The sequence below is a fragment of the Heterodontus francisci genome, chromosome 3 (genome assembly GCF_036365525.1).
Source record: "Heterodontus francisci isolate sHetFra1 chromosome 3, sHetFra1.hap1, whole genome shotgun sequence".
Taxonomy (NCBI): domain Eukaryota; kingdom Metazoa; phylum Chordata; class Chondrichthyes; order Heterodontiformes; family Heterodontidae; genus Heterodontus; species Heterodontus francisci.
In genome coordinates, this window is record NC_090373.1 from 101,010,986 (window position 1) to 101,035,240 (window position 24,255).

General features: G+C 43.4%; 1 protein-coding gene across 2 annotated transcripts in view; it reads right to left on the reverse strand.

Moving 5' to 3' along the window:
* The window catches only part of lama2 (laminin, alpha 2), a 527,518-nt gene that overhangs the window by 342,968 nt on the left and 160,295 nt on the right, over window positions 1-24,255 (reverse strand). For both annotated transcript variants that reach the window (XM_068025161.1, XM_068025160.1), the window contains exons 4-6: window positions 10,262-10,504; window positions 4,614-4,793; window positions 1,733-1,822 (exon numbers count right to left, since the gene is read on the reverse strand). In XM_068025161.1, the coding sequence (XP_067881262.1) occupies window positions 1,733-1,822; window positions 4,614-4,793; window positions 10,262-10,504 (513 nt within the window). The remainder of the gene's footprint in view (window positions 1-1,732; window positions 1,823-4,613; window positions 4,794-10,261; window positions 10,505-24,255) is intronic.

Consider the following 24,255-nt stretch of genomic DNA (forward strand, 5'->3'; position numbering starts at 1 on the left):
GAGCAGAGCTCTTGTTGTCAGATGCAAGGCCTTCACATGCGCCATAACACTCCCTGTAGACCTTAGCAACTTTAAGTAACAGTACAAACCACAAACATGTCTACTAACTCAACAGCAGCCAGCAGAATCAATCTGAAAGTAGTTGATAATTCCTTTAAATAGCACTGGTGGGGGGTCCTTACTGCTGCTGAATGCATGGTCAGTTGTGCGGGATTAAGAGAGGACGTTAGCTGGAGCATTCAAGTCAAAAATGGCAGCATTGGCATCAAATCAGCATGACACACTGACTGGCATCACTAACTGCTTACTCTACATGCTTCCAATACACGGTCCCAGCAAAGTGGCACGTATGCTATTTGGTATCAAAATAATAAACATTGTGCCAAAAACACAAGGACTACAAAACCAAATTTTGTGGCAAATATGTTTCATGAGATCACCTCTCATTCTTCTAAACTCTAGGGAATATAGGCCTAATCTACTCAATCTCTCCTCATAGAACAATTCCCTCATTCCAGGAACTAGTCTGATGAACCTTTGTTGCATTCCCCCCAAGGCAACTGTATCCTACCCTTCGTAAGACTACCAATACTGTACACAGTACTCCAGCTGTGGTCTCACCAAGACCCTAAATAATTGCAGTAAGAATTCTTTACTCATATTCACCAATCCCTTTGTAATAAAGGCAAACATACCATTTACTTGCCTTATTGCTTGCTGTACCTGCATGTTAGCTTTCTGTGATTCTTGTACAAGGACACCCAGGTCCCTCGGATTTTTTAAAAATTCATTCTTGGGATATGATCATCAACATTTCCCAGTCTGTCACCTTTTAAAAAAATATTCTGATTTTCTATTCTTCCTACTGAAGTGGATAACTTCACATTTCTCGACATTATCGTCTATCTGCCACATTCTTGACCACGCACTTAACCTGCTTTTATCCATTTGCAGCCTCTTTGTATCCTGCTCACAGCTTACTTCCCCACCTAGCTTAGTATTATCATCAAACTTAGATACATTACACTCAGTCCCCTCATCTGAGTCATTGATATAGATTGTAAATAACTGAGCCTAGCCACTGTTCTTTGTGGTAGCCCACAGTCTGCCCACCCAAAAATAACTATTTTATTCCTATTCTCTGTCCTATGTCTATTAACATATTAGCCCTGATGCCATGGGTGCTAATTTTGTGTAATATCCTCTTATGGGGTGCCTTATTGAAAGCTTGTTGAAAATGCAAATACACTACATTCATTTATCTACCCTGCTAGTTACAACCTCAAAAATCTGTTAACCGATTTACCAAGCATGATTTACCTTTCATAAATGCACACTGACTCTATTCAATCATATGATTTTATAAATGTCCTGTTACTATGTTCCTAATAATAGATTGTAGCATTTACCCATGTACTGATATCAGGCCAAGTGGACAATAATTCCCCGTTCTCTTTCCTTTCTTTCTTAAATAGCAGAGTTATGCTCGCTACCTTCCATTCCGTGGACCATCCTAAATGTAGGGATTTGTGGAAGATCAAAATCAATGCATCCAATTGGTTTATTGGAGGACCGAATGCATGCTAGTTAGGGGAGGTGTATGAGTTGCGTAGGCCTTTTGGCTGGTTCCCTATGAGTGGGCTTTACAAACATTTGTTTTATCTTTCCAAACAAGGAAAGAAGTGCATGATAACTTTCTAAGTTACTTCTTAAAAAAAAGGAATATACGTACATTGGTTACAAAATCAAGAGGGCAAGCATTTGCATGTCCATAGCAGATGCACATCCCACCAACAGAAATGTCTTTCAGAGAGTAGTAATACTAAAAGGAGAAAATGAAAAGCATTATAAACTTCAATAAGGGTATGATATTGTTCTACCTTACATACTCTAGATGTTACCATTGAAATTAGAACCTCAAACATAAGGGCAGCTTTATCTTGAATACAATTGATAATCCAAATCAGGACCAGGTAGTACAGTTAGTTAAGCTCCGGCGGAACCAAAGGATCCTAGCTTCAAATGCTGGTAGGTCTCATTCCATCTTAAATCATGTTCAGTTGAGTAAAATGAAAACACATTTTAGGATGAAGTAAGAGGGAGCCACAAACGGGATCCAGTGCTTCACATGCTATCAAAAATACCATCCCCAAACACTGCTGGTTGTTGACAATGAAAAAGCAAACAGATTAGCATTGCCTTATGCTACTATTTGGTGATGATGGAATAAGCCTTTCTAATATCAGTAGCCATTTATATAGTGATATTTGTAATACCAATAATCATGCTCGTGGCATCTGATTTTGCACAATTTAAATGATTGATACTACAGCTATTATCATTATAATTATGAAATAACAATTTTTAACGATATAATCAACATTAAAATGTCTTGAACTAAAAATATTATATTATTAAAACTATCATCCAAGATTAACACTTTCAATGAAAATCTTTTTTGGTGTTTCAATAATGATACCCGCTTTATTGATATATACTGTTGGCAATGTGAATATAGTCCAAATTGAAATAGTTTTAGTCAAATTAATATCTTTTATTTGCATCAAACATAGCTATATGCAGATTTTAACAAATATATAGCCCAGTTTCCCTATAATTTTGTACATCATCAAACAAAACTACATTTTTGCAAGCTTGAGCATTTGTTTCACATCATTTTAGTTCTGCACCGATTGCAGCATAACTTGAATCATTTTTTAAAATTTGTTCTTATAATATGGCATGGCTGCATTTCTGCATTTCTTGCCCATGTTTGTATGGTGGCTCCTCAGCCAGGCTGAGCAGCAGTACTCTGCTGTTGGGTAGACCATGGCAAGTGAAGCAGTGTGAAACGCATTGGCTCTGCTGCCCCAGGTGATGCCTGGTAGTTTCCTTATGAGATTCACTCTTGTCTTCACCTAAGCTCTGGTGTTCTGGAGGCGTTGCTGGTAGGTTAATGTACGGTCGAGAATGATGCCAAGCTATTCTGGCATTGGGTCATCGGTGAGTGGTCGGCCACAGAACTGGACGTGAAGTTCTTCCCTGGCCTTCAAGTTGTTCAGGTGAAAGGCTGAAACAACAGCCTTGGCGGCATTTGGTCAGAGTCTCCATTTTCTGAAGTAGGCTTCCAGTGAACTTAGATCTTCAGTGAATGTTTTCTCAATGTCCTGAAGCTCTTTAACCTGGAAGGTCAGGGCCGAGTTGTCAGCATATATGAACAGCTGTAACTTTGTGTGAGGGAGGTCACTGGTATATATTTTGAAGAGCGTCTGTGCGAGAACTCATACCTGTAGAAACCCGTTGTTGGTTATGTGTGGGCGGCACAACCTGGCTCAGGAACCGCCTACACAAACATGGTAGATATCCACCTCTGGGAAATCTTGAGGATTATTTCTGAAACGTTGGAACCAACACAACTCAAGTGGCTTCCTGTGCTAGCACACATTGAGCCTCCTAACGTCCGCAGGAAAAACATTTTCCTCTAAGAACACCACCAGCTGACAGCTAACGAAGCACTCCCATAGATATAGGGCATCAAAAAAACTCCATGCACTCGCCTGAAATCTCGTAGCCCCTACTGGAACACACTCCACACCCAACAAACTGACAACAGCCCAATGTCTCAATAGCGCACCTCCTGGTTGCTGCTAACATCATCAACCACAACCTGGTAACAGTCCCGAGTGGTGAAGTCGCCAGTTTCAACCTCCCACAGAAAATCTGGACAACCCTTACCACTTGCGGATGAGCCAGTGAAAGTGTGGCCACATGCTCCACAAGTGGAACAAGAGGACCAGCTCAAACTGTGACTGTGGCCATCCAAGTCAGACCATTGCCCACATATTGAACTCTTGTCCTAAGAGATCCATTCCTGGTGGCATCACAACCATTCACACTGCATCACCTGAAGCTGTTGAATGGATTGTTAACCTCGACATGGAACTATAACTGCTTTCCCAGCCATACAAATATATATATTTCTTGCCCATTCATAGTTTCCTGAGGGCAATCAGAATTCCATGCAGATAGGAATGCAAGATATTAGTGAATCAGTTGGGGTTTTACAACAAATCCAACAGTTTTCATGGTCATTTTCTTATGCTAGCCAGGTTTATTGAACTCGGTTTCACAATTTGTAGGATTTAAACTCAACTTCTGGATTATTAATTTGCTATCATAATCACTACACTACCACACCCAATCCTCCAAAATCACTTTTTAAATTTGCCTATCCAAAGAGTGATGTGGCACCAGCAGCATCACTCAAGTCTGCTGGCTTTGTATCACTTTGTACACACAGTGATCTCAAGTTGATAATATAAGTATAAAAATAACATGAAGGTGGAATAGCTACATTTTGTTTATTAATATCCATATTATTGTGCATAATTTGGATTAACTAAACTAACAACTTAAGATATGAAATGGCTTGCATATTTAATAAAACAGAAGAAAAGTTTAATTAAACATCATTTCCATGTGAGATTTCATAAAGCCAAAGGATTTTAAAATCATTTAGAGCTCAATCAAGAAGACAGTCTAGAACAGAGAAATTACTGAATATAATATGACTCAAAATTTACATCGAATTTTTATAAGACAAAAAGTCTTACCCTTCTTGTAACAATAGGGTCAATATCCTTCGCATCATTGTATGCTAATGTCATAAGATCAGCATTAAGTGTCCTAATTCTCTCAAGCCGCAGACGAATGTAGCGAGTCGAGGTGAACTCCAGCAAAGTTGCAGATGGATCTTCAGCACTGGGCCTCCCATTAATAAGGGAAGTATGAATCTGAACACAAAATAGGGCAATCTTAATATTCATAAGAAAAACTTCAACTTCTTGTTCACAAATATTCTGAAGAAAAGATTAAAAGGATATTTGATAGAGGTGTTCAATATCATGAGGGGTCTAGACAGAGTAGGTAGGGAGAAACTGTTCCCATTGGCCGAAGGCTCCAAAACCAGAGGACACCGATTTAAGGTGATTGGCAAAAGAGGCAACAGCAACATGAGGAAAAGCTTTTTTACACAGTAAGTGGTTAGGATCTGGAATGCACTGCCTGAGAATGTGGTGGAGGCAGATTCAATCGAGGAAGTCAAAGGAGAATTGGATAATTATCTGAAGAGAAAATATTTGCTGGGAGTGGGACTAGGTGAGTTGCTCATGCAGAGACCTGGCATGGACAGGATGGGCCAAATGGCCTCTTTCTGTGCTGTAACCATGTTATGATTATATGATTTAATGTCCTTTATTCTCTAAACATCTATTAATATAACATTACTGAATTAGAACATCACAGTAAGGACTGTAATATGCTGCTAGTTGAAATCTAAAATGACCATGCAAAACAATCCACACTTAAAAGAAATAAAAACAAGAAATGCTGGAACCACTCAGCAGGTCTGGCAGCATCTGTGGAAAGAGAAGCAGAGTTAACGTTTCGACCCGAAAAACATCCTACACCACAGCGCCATAGAAACATTTCACTTATTAAATTCTGTGTGTAACTGGCATTTTTCAAAATATTAATTCACAAATCACATTTGACCACTGTGTTATAATAAGAGCTCTATAATACACAAACCATTGCAGTGGTTCACAGATGGTTGAAGTAATTACATATCTGGAACTGAAGACATTATTTATTTGGATTACTTCTTTCACTTATATTGAACAAGGGAGTTAATTTTAAAGTAATGAAGCTTCAGCAAATATTTTCCAGTATAATGTGAGCAACCAGAAACAGTTGCAATTTACAAATGCAAAACAAAGGATTTGATCCAGTTACAAATGTCTTTGTTTCCTCGCTACTACAGACATTTTCACATTACAACCACTATGTCAACATAATATGCTTCCAGATGTTGTTTTCATATGGTTATTCAATAGCTGGCAGTTATGCAGGCAACACAGCTGGTCAATTACCATATTGGTAAGTGGCAACTTAGGAGAAGCAGGGGAACAGCTGATTGCCTTGTTCAGGATGGGCTGGCAGCCTGATTGAATTTGCTACTCGGTTTCAATTTGTGCTTATAGCTCTTATCCCACTGAGTTTCCCTTTTGAATCTGACAGGAGGGAAAGTTTGAAAATATCTGTTCTTAGCACTACTCCCTGATCAACAGAATGAAGGAGCAGCAGTGAAACAAATTTCTCCCTTCACTTATACTGAAAACTAATTTTCAGTGATCAAAAACAGCGCAAATCAGCTTGCTGACATATTTTCCTGTCAGACCAACTTTCAAAAGGAAAGGATGTGAGGCTCAAAGGAATTATTGATATTTTAGGATTGTGGCAGAAATGCAATAAATCTGTCCATTTCAAAATCCTTGAAAACAGCTAGAATAAGAGATCATTACACATGAGCATGGAAACCTTTGTTCATCCTCATCTAACTGAGCTGACTTCGCTGTCACATGAAAGGCTCCCTCAATGGTCTTTCAGATGACTCGCAAGGATGGTTTAAAAATTTTCCAGGAGCTATTTTCCTTGGGTCTACATCCATATGTAGTAGATTGCCAAGGGTGCATTGAATATCATAAAATCGGGCAGGTTCCTTTGCAAGTATGCACTGCAACCCATTCCATTTTCCATTATCTACTGTGGAGTAGATTATTCTGTACACATGGGCACAGATTCAGAAAAATATCCCCTCGTATTTTAACGGTTCATGAGTTATAACTTCTCATATTTTTACCCTTTCTTTCAAAGCTCTTTATTCAATTTTTCATGATAAAGGACACCACTCTTCAATAGCTGTTCCATTAAAATATGAAACACATAGAAAAAAAAAGGGAGGTAGAGAGAAAGCAGGGAATTAGAGACCAGTCAGCCTGACATCAGTAGTGGGGAAAATTCTAGCGTCCATTATCAAAGATTTTATAGCAGAGCACTTGGAGAACAGTGATAGAATCTGACAGAGTTAGCATGGATTTACGAAAGGGAAATCATGCTTGACAAATCTACTAGAATTCTTCGAGGATGTAACTAGTAGAGTTGATGAGGGTGAGCCAGTGGATGTGGTTTATTTGGACTTTCAGAAGGCTTTCGACAAAGTCCCACATAAGAGATTAGCGTGTAAAATTAAAGCGCATGGGATTGGGGGCAGTGTATTGCAATGGATAGAAAATTGGTTGGCGGACAGGAAACAAAGCATAGGGATAAATGGGTCTTTTTCCGAATGGCAGGCAGTGACTAGTGGGGTACCACAGGGATCAGTGCTAGGACCCCAGCTATTCACAATATATATTAATGATTTAGATGAGGGAACTAAATGTAATATCTCCAAATTTGCAGATGACACAAAACTGGGTGGGAGGGTGAGTTGTGAGGAGGATGCAGAGAGGTTTCAGGGTGATTTGGAAAAGTTGAGTGAGTGGACTAATGCATGGCAGATACAGTATAATGTGGATAAATGTGAGGTTATCCACTTTGGTAGCAAAAACAGAAAGGCAGATTATTATCTGAACGGCCATAAACTGAGAGAGGGGAATATGCAGCGAGACCTGGGTGTTCTCATACACCAGTCGCTGAAGGCAAGCACGCAGGTGCAACACGTGGCAAAAAAAACAAATGCTATGTTGGCATTCATAGCGAGAGGATTCGAATACAGAAGCAGGGATGTCTTGCTGCAATTATACAGGGCCTTGGTGAGGCCACACCCGGAATATTGTGTGTAGTTTTGGTCTCCTTATCTGAGGAAGGATGTTCTTGCTATAGAGGGAGTGCAGCGAAGGTTTAGCAGACTGATTCCTGGGATGGCGGGACTGACATATGAGGAGAGATTGAGTCGGTTAGGATTATATTCGCTGGAGTTCAGAAGAGTGAGGGGGCATCTCCTAGAAACCTATAAAATTCTAATAGGATGACAGGGTAGATGCAGGAAGGATGTTCCCGATGGTGGGGGAGTCCAGAACTAGGGGTCATAGTCTAAGGATACGGGGCAAACCTTTGAGAACTGAGATGAGGAGAAATTTCTTCACCCAGAGAGTGGTGAGCCTGTGGAATTCACTATCACAGAAAGCAGTTGAGGCCAAAACATTGTATGTTTTCAGAAAGAAGTTAGATATAGCTCTTGGGTCTAAAGGAATCAAAGGGTATGGGCCGAAAGCAGGAACAGGCTACTGAGTCGGATGATCAGCCATGATCATAATGAATGGCAGAGTAGGCTCGAAGGGCCAAATGGCCTACTCCTGCATCTATTTTCTATGTTTCTATGTTAATTACACTGATCCAACTATGAGGCAGAGTCCTACCAGTTTTACATTCAAAAAGACTTTGAAGATATTCAAAGGGCCACCAGTATAGCTGCTAGATTTGGCCAAGCTCAGGATAGACTGGATTCTGAACTTGCAAGGAAAATCATGGCCTCCATTTGGTAGGGATTCCAGAAGACTGGAATTTCTATTTCCGGCCCTTACTTAGAACCTGGTGTGTGAGCGTCGTAGGAAGTGGGCTTCACCTAATGGCCCTGCCGGTTTTGGGCCAAAAAAAATTAAATTTAAAAGTAGCTGGGGTTGCAGTTTCTATTAGTTTCTTGCAATGGCCCCAGCATTCTCTCAGCTGAACACTTATGCCAAGTATGTGGCCTCTTGTACTGGCGGCACTGCACAATTCATCAAAACTCACTTCTGTTGGCCCTGTCCCCGGACCTAGTAAATTTCAAGAGGGTCAGCAGTACGATATGCAGGTGGATACATCCTGCCACTTAGGATGTATCCTAGCACCTTCACCCGCTCCCCCACCCCCCCCCAAGGATTTTCTGGGTAATGTATCCTGAGTTTCCCTGTAGCACATTTTAATGTTTATGCTCTCTTTCCCTTCACCCGTGAATCGAGTCCGTAATGTCATTGTTCAACACAACATGAATTATTTATTATTTATTATAAATTATTTAGCACACCCATTGGTGACATCAGGTCACATTGCACAGATGCAATGTTACGTGCAAGTCTGTCACCGCAGTAGTCTTTATCCATTCTGTTTACTTTTACTTTTGATTACAATATTTTACATAACATTGATTACAATACAAGCAACAGTACTGTGTTTTAACGTGCGACTGACAACCTGACTTCAAACTGTTAGTAATTAGTAAAATCAACCTGGAATAGGTAAAGAAATAGATTAGTGCTGTAAGGTTCATTTTACTGGAAACTGCTGAAGGTTTCATTTCTCCAGAAACAAATCACTGGAATGATTATTCTGAGATGATGACAGCTGTAGCTATCCTGGAAAGGGGCCATGGTCAGTCGAGGCCTATTGAGACAGCAACTGATAGATACTTAAAACAAACAACCATACTGTAAAACTGTGTTGAGCTTCTCATTTAACCGTGCTTAATTAGGACATATGTTGGAATGAAAAGGTTAATGGGTTTGTAGGAATAGAATAGGAGTTACTTTAGTAATCAACATGGTTCAAAAGTCTAATAAGGCACATGGATACTGGACTGAATGGCCATTAAAACAGCTTGTTAACAGACCTTATGAACAGCCTTAGAAATAAATAAATAGTGATAGAAAAGATAGAAAAGAATTAATGAAACTTCTCAAAGTTAGCTTTGAAAGTTGGAGGTGGAATATTTTTTGAGAGAATGGACCTAATTAGGGAGAACAGGTGGAGATGTGATAAGGAAATGAGTGACTGATCAAGGACAGAAGGTACAAGTGCAGGCTCAAAAGTTAATGGAAGATGAATGACATTAAAGGTGGGCTTTTCAACCCAAGATTTAGACAAAGAACTCAATGTTTTATAGGGTATTTCAAAATAAGGTAAATTCTTATGGGGCTAAGATACCTCATCAATAACCTATCCATGTGTCCTCCTCTAAAAAGGGTACAAAGTAAGAGACTTTGGGAGACCTCAGTGTAGTTAGGCACTGGAGAAGAACTGTCAAGGAAGACTCTGGTCCAACACTCCTGAGTGGTTCGAGAAGTCAAGAAGACTTGGGGCACCAAGAAGAGAAGTGGAAGAAGAAGAAAGAGTTGTTTGCGCATGCCAGCTGTTCCGCCCCATCTGGACCTGTACTCACTGCTTGTCGCAGTCATATGCTTCTGCTGTATAAATTAAACGCTGATTAAACTCAACATGCCCACCATATTGGTTGCAGTCAATCCTGATTGAAAGATTAAAATCAAAGAAAACTCAACAAAAAGATTGTACACACCTCTGTCCCTCACATTGCCCCAAATGACAATATGTTCCCATGATAACTTCATAAAAATTATTTGTAAATTAGCTCAAATTCCAGCCTTACCTCACCATTTTCCAGAGGATGGATTTTTGAGTAGAATGAGGTGCAAATAATTTCATCGTCTGATGTATACGTTGGATTGCCTGACCGAGGCACAATGTTGTAGCGAGTAAGACATTCTGTATCTGTTAGAGCGTAGTACTGCCATGGTTTGTATGTGATTCCGTCAATTGAACGTTCTAAAATCCAATTCCCAGGGCGTGGAGAATTGGCAGCCTTTATTATAACATATGCAATCTGGAACACCTATAAAATATGCATGGTTAATTTAGTATCAAATTCCCAGTTAGAAATACATATCAGTAAATAAAATTTTAAAATTGTGGCTCATTTGTAAAACTGAACATATTCATGCAATTTTCTTTAAAACTAACACTGAATATACTTTTCAAATGGTGTTTGTTTGGAATAATTTTTAACGTACGTTTCAACACTTCTCTATACTGAAATGTTTACACAGAAATTTAAAAAGGTGTGTAGCATAATCACAAATATGTGACAAATTCTGGTGCCTGTCTGCAGTTAAAGTTTTTCCATGCAAAGTCACTCTCCATAAATATTCATTCTACAGCTTCACCAGATAGACTTCCAGTGCTCACATTGTCTTTGTTCTGATTTTCACTAACTGTTTGGCAATTTCAGCTTTATATTACTGTGCACTACAGCTTTATTGTTCATCACTAATATTGGGCATTCCATGAATCTTGACTGCTGATTGCTATATCGTCTGAGATAAAAAAAAAGTAGCATTCGGAAACTGCACAGAGAGCAAGTCAATTGCCAAACGTTAACCTAAAGATTGTCACACAAACATCCTGCACACAACAACAGTGACGCTAACATCGTGTGAATAAATAAAACAAAAACAAAGTGATAACCTACAATTGAAATCACTTGGATTTTAAAAAAATTCTTTTTTGGGATGTGGGCGTCACTAGCAAGGCCAACATTTGTTGCTCCTCCCTAATTGCCCTCGATAATTGAACCTGCTGCAGTCCACCTGGTGTGGGTACTCCCACAGTGATATTAGGAAGGGAGTTCCAGGGTATTGACCCAGCGACATTGGAGGAACAGTGATGTAGTTCCAAGTCAGACTGTTGTGTGGCTTGGAGGGGAACTTGCAGGCATTGCTGCCCTTGACCTTCTCAGTGGAAGAGGTCGCGAGTTTGGAAGGTGCTGTTGAAGGAGGCTTGGTGAGTTGCTGCAGTGCATCTTGTATACGGTACACACTGAAGCCTGGCTTGGGTATCAAATTAAAACCCAACCCGATCACAGCCAACCCGAACCCGACCCGAGCCCAAGCCCTTTAATATTTTTGCACGCCCGAACCGACCTGATCCGGCACGAATCTCCTTCATCTGTTCCTGCAGCAGGCTATTCCCGCATCTGGAGTTCTGGGGAATCATGGGTAAGGCTGATCCCATGACTTCCCAGAAGCAGTCTCCAGCCCGACCTGACCCAAGCTCGAACGCTGGAGTTGGAATTTCGACCCGATCGTACCCAACAAATGGGGCTGGATTTTACCTTAGGTGGACAGGAATTCACCATGGACGAAAAAGTCGGTGGCAAAACCGCTTCCGCCTAGCCCAGGGATCCGTCCCGTATTTTACAGATCCCCAGGCTTTAATCGTCCCGAGGCACGACTTCCACCCGCTTGAGGAGGAAGTCCCGCCTCAGTGAGCTGCAAGCCAATCAGCGGGCCGGCAGCTCTTAGTCCCAGCATCGCCACCAGGTGTGGTGGCCCTCATTCGGGCACCCTGTGCCCAACTGCCATGGCCCCCCTTCCCGGCGTGCAGAAAGGCCAGTGGCTATCGCTGGGCGATCTTTCACGTCCCCAGCACGCCTGCTTGCCACAAGTAGAATACCCGTGGAAGCATGCGAGGGCCCTTAAATGGCCGTTAAGTGGACCCTTAAGGGCCTTGATTGGCCTGGGGCGGGTGGATCATTTTCCCCCCACCCGACCGCAGTAAAGTTGACCGGAGGCGGGAGCGGGGCAGGTAGGCCTCCCGGAGCCTCCCGCTCAATTTTACACCGCCCCCATCCACCCCCACGCCACCATCCAACCCACTGGGGCAGCGTAAAATTCATCCCATGTAGTCAGGTCCAGTCGGGTTCGGGTCGGGTAGCCAGTACACATTGCTGCCACCGTGTGCAGGTGGTGGAGGGGTCGAATGCTTAAGTTGGTAGATGGGGTGCTGATCAAGCGGCTGCTTTGTCCTGGATGGTGTTGAGCTCCTTGAGTGTTGTTGGAGCCGCTCTCAACAAGGCAAGTGGAGAGTATTCCATCACACTTCTGACTTGTGCCTTGTAGATGGTGGACAGGCTTTGGGGAGCCAGGAAATCAGTTACTTGCCACAGAATTCCTGGTCTCTGACCTGCTCTTGTATTTATATGGCTGGTCCAGTTAAGTTTCTGGTCAATGGTAATCCCCAGGATGTTGATAGTGGGGGATTCAGATATGATAATGCAACTTAAAACCAAAATATTACTACATACTGTAGTTACCAAATAAGCATGTAAGTATAATATGTACAAGGTTAGAGAAAATCCTCGTAGTCCTCACCACTTATGGTGGGCGTGTCCGTGCAAGCATAATTTACTCACCACATGCAATGACTAGTGTAATTGGTGGCCAAGATCCTGGAAGTGGTTTTAAAATAAAACAATTGTGTCTGTCAGCAACTCTTCACGGAGGCTCTGAAAATTAACCTTTCTTTTAAGGTGCAATGGCATCTTAAGGCACCATTTAAAAGGTTTCAAATATTAAAAATTATTGAATTTACTCTGAAACATGGACCTTTTAAATGAAGAGGGCCAGAATTTTACATCCTCCCCAAAGAGCAGGAAGGTGGTGGGTATAAAATGAAGTGGGAGACTCGGGGGGCCCTTTCCGACCTGCTCCAGGCTCCGCCGCCACTTTACACAGGACAGCGGCGGCAAAAAATGACCCCCCCCCCCCCCCACCGTCCCAGGCCAATCAAGGCCCTTAACTGGTCAGTTGACCGCCACTTAAGGGCCTCTGCCCTCTGCCACGGGATTTTACCCTTCGCTGGCAGGTGGCCCAGGCCTGAAAAAAGCCGCCTGTTAAAAGTAGACTCTGTGCCTGACGGAGGGCTGTCCCCGATGCCCCAACCTCCTCCAATGCCCAACATGCCCCGCCCCCCGCAATCCCCAATCGACTCCCCTTGCCTCGCCGGGGCCCGACCGATTGCCCCCGGTGAGGTCCCAAAAACTTACCCGTTCTCCAGGGCTTCCCAACACCATCCATTTTCAAGCAGGTTGCAATCCCAGCAGTGGCCACCCCTTCCGCTGATTGGCCAGCAGCTCCATTAGGTGGGACTTCCTGCCTCAATGAGGTGGAAGTCCCGCCTCGGACCAATTAAAGGCATGGTGACCACAAAATGCAGTCCGGATCTCCAGGCCAGGTGGAGGCGGGTTCGCCACTGCCTATTCAGTTGACGGACGGCTCCCGTCCGCCAAGGGTAAAATTCCAGCTGAGGACTCTACTGCTCTGGAAAAAAAAGTCTATTCTCTGACATATGATGCTTTGCATCTCACTACTTTAGTTCATAGACCTTGTTTCAACTTTATATCCCACCAACAAAGTTCAGAGGTTGCCAGTGCAGTTGTAGAAGTTGCTTTAGGTTCCACTGTAGCCCAGTGGTTCGCCCTTCACCATAATACAATGAGTTTGTTGAAATAATAACCCAACATTATTGAAGGATACTGGTCTCACAGTATAATTGTAGTTCGATTCACCCAATGGTTTATAAAACTTGCAAAAAACTTTATTATAAAAGCAAAATACTGCGGATGCTGGAAATCTGAAATAAAAATAAGAAATGCTGGAACCACTCAGCAGGTCTGGCAGACCTGCTGAGTGGTTCCAGCATTTCTTGTTTTTATTTCAAAAAACTTTATTGTTGCCTTTCCAAAATCTTTGATTCCCAATAACTTACATTGTAAAATCTCCCCTGTTTTTCAATTACATCCATACATCAGCAATCTTCCAATATAGCATGGACTTCCTGTCCACAAACCATGTATCCTGTGTCATGATTCAATCACACTTCTGATGCTAATACTAAACATTAAAAGCCATACATACAAATTTATAATGAAAATCTGCATGTAAACATTTATACTCCGCAAACCCTACTTAGCATGTAAATATTTCACCATCACAGTTTGGTCTCGAACCAATCAAAATTTTCAAAATGCTTTTTCAAATTTTTTGTCCAGGAATTCAAATGTTAATCAATTATATTAAAATCACAATAATAATAATAAAGTTGCTCACCAAATTGCCTTGCTTTTGTGTTTTTCAAAAGCTTTACCAATTTCTTTTCTTCAAACCCTCAGCTTGACTCATAAGCCGGGATTTCAACTAGATATTTTTACTTCACAGTATTTGGAAAGAAATTACAATTATATGCATTTTGAGGATGTGCATTCTGTAGAATTTCCCAGCATACTATCTGTGCAATGAATGGCCAATCATCCTGTGAGGGTTTGATAGTTTCTTTGCTCTTTCCAAAAGACTGAACAAAATGTATATTGAATATTCACTTTTATTTCAGGCAAGTTCTGTTGAAAGGTCATTGGCATGAAATGTTAATGCTGTTTCTCTCTCTCCAGAAGCTGCCTGACCTGCTGAGCATTACCAGCATTTTTTTATTTCCGATTTCCAGCATGTGCAAAATTTTGCTTTTGTATAAGTGATGACATTTATTTGTGTTGATTAGCAATTGTGCTTTTCTGTTATGCACTGTCACAGACATCTGTGATTAGTAGCAACTGCAATTTGTTAGTTTGTAAAAGAAAACTCAGATTGCTTGTCGAGTGTGATTTTTTTTATTCTCTCTCATTTATTTCCTTAGAAACTTCATTTAAAAATTACTCTTCATTTTTTGAGTCTTAAGGAACTTATTTAATATAAAAACCTGTAAACTGCCCGAATGATTAAGATTTGAAAGTTCTCTCAGTTAATTTGCTGATGAAAATCTGTGTTAATGAAAGACCACACAAGTTGGCAAGCTCCTTAATATTGCACTAAAGGGTAATTTTTCCACCTCTATGCTTGCCAGGAGTGCAATAAATTTAGCAAAGGGAAAATCATAGGCCAGAGGGTGCAATTGCACAATATGTGCTCAGAATGTGTGATGGGATTGCAGTAGTAGATAATTTATCCATAAATGCTTAAAGGCAAGAACTGATGTGGGGCACAGGAGAGTTTAGAAGCAGTTGCAGACTGGTTAGGACAGGAAGGTGATGGGTGGGAATATTGTGGGATGGTCCAAATGAAACCAATTACATAGAGTCAAAGGGCTGAAATTTCCTGGCCCACTGGAACCGGGCAAGGAGGCGGGAGGGCTGGCAATATGGCAGGGGAAGGTGGCAGGAGGGGTGCCCGCCTCTTCACGCCACCATAACAGAGGTGGGGACACGGCCACCCACCAGGCAGCCAATTGAGTCATTTAATGGCCCAAATCAGGGCTCTCTCCCACCCAAGTGGGCATTTCAGTGGCGTTGGGAGGGGTCACCTCCACGTGGGGTTGCCAGGCAAACTTTAGCTGCCTCCCAGCTGATTCCAGGACACCCTCTTTAATGGGTGTTCCTTGGAACATGGAAGGGCTCCCCAGCAATAATGACCACCCCCCACACCAAAGGCACCACTACTGTTTGCAGTGTGCGCATATTGCGATTTCAATTGAAAAAGCACATAATTGGCCCAGAGTTGTGTTCGTCGTCGAAATTAGTGGCAGTGGGCTCTGGAAGGAGGCAGGACACAGGGAGCAGCGGACCCAAGTTAAACGGCAAGCTGAAGCCATTGCTGGGTTGCCATTTGTTTCAATAATGAAAGGATAACCTGAGCAGAGGGCCATGAGTAGGTGCCAGGGCTTACAGCACCCCTGTTTCTCAGACAGCTCACTTGAGGTGCTGCTGGAGGCGGTGACAGCACGGAGAGGCATCCTATTCCCTGCCAGTAGCATGAGAAGGCCTGCAAGGCTAACCAAGTAGGCTTGGCTGGAGGTGGCTCATGAGGTCAGCAGCGGAGGAGTGGCAAGGAGGAACTGGGTCCAGTGCAGGAAACATTTCAATGACCTACTTAGCTTTGACAAGGTGAGTACACTGATAGACTCAGATTGCATGCCTCCTGGTCAGCAGTCATCAGAGTGCAAAAGTGAGAGGCATCCTGAGGGCACATAGAGTTCTCCTGACCATAGGAGAGATGTGTACTCAGCATCATTGATGACCGATAAGCACAGGTCAGAAGCCTAGTGCTATCGGACAGTAAGCTAGAAGAAAGTGTGCAACATCTTATGAAAATGAAAAGCTGCAAGTGGTGAGGGAGAGAGGCTTTGTCCTAACCGGCCAAATGGGAGAACAATGCTAGGGAGAGCGTGAAGCCATTTTTGGACAGTGGGCCGCTCCACCTCACGCCACTAATGCATTTCAAGGAGCAAGCCCTTTGTCTGGCCAGAGTGGCAAGCCACCAGGATATTGGAGATGGAGAAACAGGAATCCAACATATAGACAGGGTGAACAGATCTCAACATCCCCAGGTTCAGGAGTGCATGGCAATCCATACCCACCCCCTGCAATGAGCTGTCCATGCATAAGCTGTCATCTCATTATTTCATGCAAGTGAAGCATCTGTTGATTGTGCTGATTTCTCATGACCACCTTCTGTTACGTCTCCCACAAAGCTGGCTGTGAGGGGGGGGGGGGGGGGTGGTGGTATTAAGACATCGCCAACATGTCCTGGAGGAGTCAGAAGAGGAAGACACATCGGAGTCTGCACCGTAAAATCTTTCTTGTGCACCCTCCACCAGCGCAGACACTCAGACCTCAGTGGGTCCACATACATTATTGGACAGGGTGGCACAGGGTGAAGCACACATCACATTAAAGCAGGAGGATACAGGAGAGGCAGAGTTGGCTGCAGCCAGTCCACCTCAGAGGATGGAGAACAGGTGCAGCCCTGTTTAGCAGGGGAGGTGCAGAGCCTCAGGAGTCATGAAATAGGTGGCTCTACCTGGAGAACTAGTGTGAGATGTGTGACCACATGTCGGAATGATCTAAGGCACTGCGGAGTCATGGGATGAGAAGTGAGGAGTCCATTCATCTCATGTGTTCCACAATATCTCAGTGCTTTGAGCACACAAGCTCCTTCATTGAGACAGTGGACAACTTTATGGAGAGCCATAAGAAGCATCAGTCAGAGTGGATGCAAGAACAGCATACTGACATGCAAGGAATGCATGCTGCAGTCTGCAGCATTGAGAAGTCACAGACTCACAGAATAATACAGTGCAGAAGAGGCCCTTCGGCTCATCGAGTCTGCACCGATGCATTAAAACACCTGACCTGTCTACCTAATCCCATTTGCCAGCACTTGGCCCATAGCCTTGAATGTTATGACGTGCCAAGTGCTCATCCAGGTACTTTTTAAAGGATGTGAGGCAACCCGCCTCTACCACCCTCCCAGGCAGGGCATTCCAGACCGTCACCACCCTCTGGGTAAAAAAGTTCTTCCTCAAATCCCCCTTAAACCTCCCGCTCCTCACCTTAAACTTGTGACCCCTCGTAACTGACCCTTCAACTAAGGGGAACAGCTGCTCCCTATCCACCCTGTCCATGCCCCTCATAATCTTGTACACCTCGATCAGGTCACCCCTCAGTCTTCTCTGCTCCAGCAAAAACAAACCAAGCCTATCCAACCTCTCTTCATAGCTTAAATGTTCCATCCCAGGCAACATCCGGGTGAATTGCCTCTGCACCCCCTCCAGTGCAATCACATCCTTCCTATAATGTGGTGACCAGAATTGCACACAGTACTCCAGCTGTGGCCTTACCAAAGTTCTGTACAACTCCAACATGACCTCCCTGTTTTTATAATCTATGCCTCGATTGATAAAGGCAAGTGTCCCATATGCCTTTTTCACCACCCTATTAACCTGCCCTTCTGCCTTCAGAGATCTATGGACAAACACGCCAAGGTCCCTTTGTTCCTCGGAACTTCCCAGTGTCAGGCCATTCATTGAATACTTCCGTGTCACATTACTCCTTCCAAAGTGTATCACCTCACACTTTTCAGCGTTAAATTCCATCTGCCACTTGTCTGCCCATTTGACCATCCCGTCTATATCTTGCTGTAACCCAAGACACTCAACCTCACTGTTAACCACTCAGCCAATCTTTGTGTCATCCGCGAACTTACTGATCCTAACCCCCACATAGTCATCTATGTCGTTTATATAAATGACAAACAATAAGGGACCCAGCACAGATCCCTGTGGTACGCCACTGGACACTGGCTTCCAGTCACTAAAACAGCCGTCTGTCATCACTCTCTGTCTCCTACAGCTAAGCCAATTTTGAATCCACCTTATCAAGTTACCTTGTATCCCATGTGCATTTGCTTTCTTGATAAGTCTCCTATGTGGGACCTTGTCAAAGGCTGTCAAAAGTCCGTGGCAGAAATGGCACAAAGAAGCACAGAATGGATGCCAGCTGTGCCCCAGCTGGTGGTTGCCTCTAGCAATCAAAGGCACCATGAAAGGGCTGAGGAGGCGACAGATGGTAATGAGGGGAGGCCACCCTGAAGGGGCTCCAACATCATCATCTGCCTCAATGGTCCATCTAACAGAGGAAGCAGCTCTAGAGTGGCGCCCTGTGGGAGAGGCTGCCCCTGCAGTGATGCCAGTGAAGCAGTCTTTGCCGGTGCCCCCGAACCCCCACATCCAGCATCTCCACAATGAGGTCGACCGCCACAGGCATCACAAACAGGCACTAGCGAACAGTCTGCCTCCACCTCATCCTCAGCCACAGGGCGGGCAACTCATAGAAGTGGCCGTGAGGCACCGAAGTGGTGGGGATTGGAAGGATTTTAGAATACAGCAAAGGAGGAAAATAAACTGATAAAGAAAGGGAGAATAGAATATAAATGTAAGCCAGCTAGCAAAAAATATAAAAACGGACTGTAAAAGCTTCTATTGGTACGTAAAAAGGAAACGTTTGGCAAAGACAAATGTGGGTCCATTATAGGCAGAGTCAGGAGAATTTATAATGGGGAATAGAGAAATGGCAGAGAAGCTAAATGATTATTTTGTGTCTGTCTTCACTGAGGAAGATATAAGAAATCTCCCAGAATTAGAGATCCAGGCGATTAGGGAGAATGATTAATTGAAGGAAATTAGTCTTAGTAAGAAGGCTGTATTGGAGAAATTAATGGGGCTGAAGGTTAATAAGTCCCCAGCACCTGATATTCTACATCCCAGAGTGTTGAAAGAGGTAGCTATGGAGATAGTGGATGCATTAGTGATCATCTTCCAAAATTCTTTGGATTCTGTAGAGGTTCGTGCGGATTGAAAAGTCACAAATGTCAGCCCACTATTTAAGAAGGGAGGGAGAGAGAAAACAGGGAAATACAGACCAGTTAGCTTTACATCAGTCATTGGGAAAATGCTGGAATCTATTCTAAAGGATGTGATAAATGGATACTTGGATAATAATGATCTGATTGGGCATAGTCAACATAGATTTATGAATGGGAAATTATGTTTGACGAACCTTTGGAGTTTTTTTGAGGATGTTACTAACAGAATTGATAGAGGGGAGTCATTGGACGTGGTATACTTGGATTTGCAGCAGGCTTTTGATAAAGTGCCCCACAGAGGATTGGTTAGCAAAATTAAAGCACATGGGATAGGAGGTAATATACTGGCATGGATTAAGGATTGGTTAATAGGCAGAAAGCAGAGAGTAGGAATAAACTCATTCTCACATCGGCAGGCTGTGACTAGTGGGTTACCGCAGGGATCAGTGTTTGCGCCCCAGCTGTTCACAATATATATCAATTATTTGGATGTGGGGACCAAATGTAGGATTTCCAAGTTCGCAGATAACACAAAACTCGATGGAAATGTCTGTTGTGAGGAAAATGCAAAGTGGCTTCAAGGGGATTTGGACAGACTTGGTGAGTGGGCAAGAACTTGGCAAATGGCATATAATGTGGAAAAATGCAAGGTTATCCATTTTGGTAGGAGGAACAGATATACAGAGTATTTCTTAAATGGTAAGAGATAAGAAAGTGTAGATGTACAAAGGGACCTGGGTGTCCTTGTGTATAAGTCACAGAAAGCATGCAGGTGCAGCAAGCAATTAAGAAGGCTACTGGTATGTTAGCCTTTATCGCAAGAGGATTTGAGTACAGGAGTAGTGAAGTCTTGCTTCAATTGTATAGAACCTTGGCTAGACCGCACTTGGAGTACTGCATGCAGTTTTGTTCCCCTTACCTTTGGAAGGATATTATTGCCATAGAGGGAGTGCAACAAAGGTTCACCAGACTTGTTCCCGGGAAGGTGGGATGGTCTTATAAAGAGGGATTGGGGAAACTGGGCCTATATTAGAGTCAGAGAGATACAGCACTGAAACAGGCCCTTCGGCCCAAGGAGTCTGTGCTGACCAACAACCACCCATTTATACTAATCCTACATTAACCTCATATTCCCTACCACATCCCCACCATTCTCCTACCACCTACCTACACTCAGGGCAATTTACAATGGCCAATTTACCTATCAACCTGCAAGTCTTTGGCTGTGGGAGGAAACCGGAGCACCCGGCGGAAACCCACGCGGTCACAGAGAGAACTTGCAAACTCCACACAGGCAGTACCCAGAACCGAACCCAGGTCGCTGGAGCTGTGAGGCTGCGGTGCTAACCACTCTATTCTCTAGAGTTTCGAAGAATGAAAAGTGATCTGATTGAAACCTACAAAATACTTAAAGGGATAGACAGGGTAGATGCAGCTAAGATGTTTCCCCTGGTTGGGGATTCTGGAACCAGGGGTCACAATTTCAAAATGGTTGCGTTTGCTGACAACACAACCACTAGTGGCGCAGTACTTGCACATGCGCAAATGCAGGCTCTTCAACTGGAACGACAGTGTCTGCGACATTCAGGCAGCTGCCAGGATCAAAGATGGCACTGCTCAATTTATCACAGGAAATGCTTGTGTCTAGATTGTTCTGGCAAATTAACCTTACATTAAGTTGGATGGAAGCCCAGTAATATGCTATGTAGTTATAGGATACTAACTGTAATCCTCAGATCCATTTAATATTCCAGTAATCCTATTAAATACAAAAGGAATTTTATGATTGAATTTCCATTGGAAGATAGTGAATTGTCACCCCAATCGAAAATCGGGTAGAATATAAAATGTGCTGCCAATTCGTTATTGTGATTTGTCTATATGACTGATCAGGACTGATTTCACCCGAACGTAGCTACTACCTCCCACCCCACTGGCTGCTCTCCCCACTCGGCAATTCGCTTTCTCCCCCTCCTCCCCACCCGCCCTCAGCTGCTCGCTCCAGAAGCAGAGTTAACATTTCAGGTCTGTGACCTTTCATCAGAACTTTAGTTACTCGCTTTTTATATATTTGCAGAAGCTTTTACTGTCTGTTTTTATATTTCTTGCTCATTTACTCTCATACTCTAATTTCTCCCTCTTTATTTTTAGACATCCTCTGCTGGTTTCTCTACCACTAATTATGCAGTATTGTATACCTTTTCTTTCAATTTGATCCTTAACCTCCTTAGTTATCCACGGATGGTGCATCCTTCTCATAAACTTTTTCTTTCTCAATGGAATGTATTTTTGTTGAGAGTTATAAAACATCTCCTTAAATGTCTGCCACTGTTTTTCTGCTGTCTTACCTTTTAACTTATTTTTCCCGTCCACTTTAGCCAACTATGTCTTCATACCCTTGTAACGGCCTTTATTTAAGTTGAAGACACTCATTTCAGACCCAATTTCTCACCCTCAAACTGAAGAGCTGTGGCACCTGCGATTGCTGGAGGATGAAGGCATCACATCAGCTTCCAGGATAGCATGGACACACCTGCATAAAACACTTGCTGTGATTGCATACCAGCTGAATGGTTAGGGAGTGGAATACCTTCCTATTGAGGAATCTCCCTGGCCTTGATGGCTACATGGGTGCAAATGATCCCCTGCACCTGAGGGAATCCAGCGAAGGAGGCAAATCCCACAGCCCTTTGAGCTTGAGTACCGCTATCCACCTTGAATTTAACATAATCCCCTGACTTCTCTTTTGACCTCTTGTGCATCCCCACTCCCTTCGCTCCTTCATTGGCAGCCATGCCTTTAGTCATCTGACTCTTTCTGGAATTCTCTCTCTAAACATCTCCACTCCTTTAAGACTGTCCTTCAAACCTACCTCTGTGACCATGCTTTTATTCACTCTCCCAATATCTCCTTCTTTGGGTCAGTATCAATTTTTGTCTGATAATGTTCCTTTGAAGTGTCTTGGGATGTTTTACTGCACTAAAGGCTCCACATAAATATGATACTTTCCACAGCTGGCTCGAGAAACTTTTCCACATTTATATTAGTTAAGTGGCTAATTTGCACCTTGAGAAATGTTGAAGGATTATTATTACAGATGTGTTGAATTGATTGCATTTTCTCATTTCCACTAATGAACTTGCGTCTTAGGAGTCATGGCAGTGAATTTCTTTGCTGTTTCTGGCAGATCAGTGGTGCTAGAAAAGTGTGGGAAAATATTTCCTGTGAGCAGTCCCTCGGAGAAGCCATTTCCGGCATTTATGCGCCTATAGACAGCTTCATCAGCTTTCCGGTGCTTCTGGAGGCAATCCATGAAGTGCCCAACAAATTGCCATTAGCCACATTTACATACAGCTGCCCATTTTGGACTTAGGTCCTTATTGCACTCAGGGTAAATTACAACCATTTACGTAGTGCAGCAATTGTAGAGATCATCTGTTAAAGGCCGAAGTAAGGACAGCGATGAGGTTGAAAACAGGAAATATTTTTAAAAATTGGCTTTTTTTTTGCTTTCTGTCTACAGACACCTGGAGCTGAATTTTCAAACAGCCGTGGAGGCGGGACTGGAAGCAAGTAGGCCAACCATTTCCCACCACTGGCCGGCATGCCAGTCTCCCGCCATGGTGCCACCTTTTTTTAATTCGTTCATGGGATGTGGGTGTCACTGGCTAGGCTAGCATTTATTGCCCATCCCTAATCACCCTTGAGAAGGTGGTGGTGAACTGCCTTCCTGAACTGTTGCAGTCCTTGCGGGGTAGGTACACCCACAGTACTGTTAGGAAGGGAGTTGCTCCTTTGGGCCTCTGGGCTATTCCGTTCCAGAAGGATCGGGTGCAGGGTGGGATGAGGGAGGTGGTTGGAAAGAGTGATGTTGTCTGACCCATAAGCAGGTAGTCTATTAGGCCAATTAAAGGGCCTATTAAGGCCACTCTTCGCATGTGACCCCCCCCCCACTGAGGCCGAAACCTGGCCGAGGGATGGAGGTAACCTCCCGGTGGCAGACTGAGGGTTGGGGGTAGGGCGGCCAATGCTCCATCCAGCTAGAGACCCTCTCACACCTGCTATAGCCATCGGGCCACTGGCTGTCTAGTGGAAGGGTTGACGGCCTGGCAGCTGTGGCCTTTTTAATGTTAAAATTTTTTTAAAATATTTTCAGGGGCGCCTCGATCCTGAGGCACACCCTCCCTCTCTCATAGTTACATCAGCAGCTACCACCTCTAACAGTGGGGCTGTCAATGTGTCAGAGCTAGAGGGCTTCCTATTGACCCTCCAGCTACTGGACCCACCCTATGTACTTAATTGGAGGGTAAGCGTGCACCCTTGCCACAAATTGGCCTCCTTGTCACAAATCGTGTCGGGCGTCAGGCACTGATGCAACATAGGAACATAGGAGCAGCAGTAGGCCATTCAGCCCATCGAGCCTGCCCCAGCATTCAATACAATCATGGCTGATCTTTCAGTTCAATGCCTTTTTCCCACACTATCCTTATATTCCCTTATGTCAGTGGTATTTAGAAATCTGTAAATCTCTGCTTGAAACATACTCAATGACTGAGCTTCTACAGCCCTCTGGGGTAGAGAATTCCAAAGATTCACAACTCTTTGAGTAAAAAAA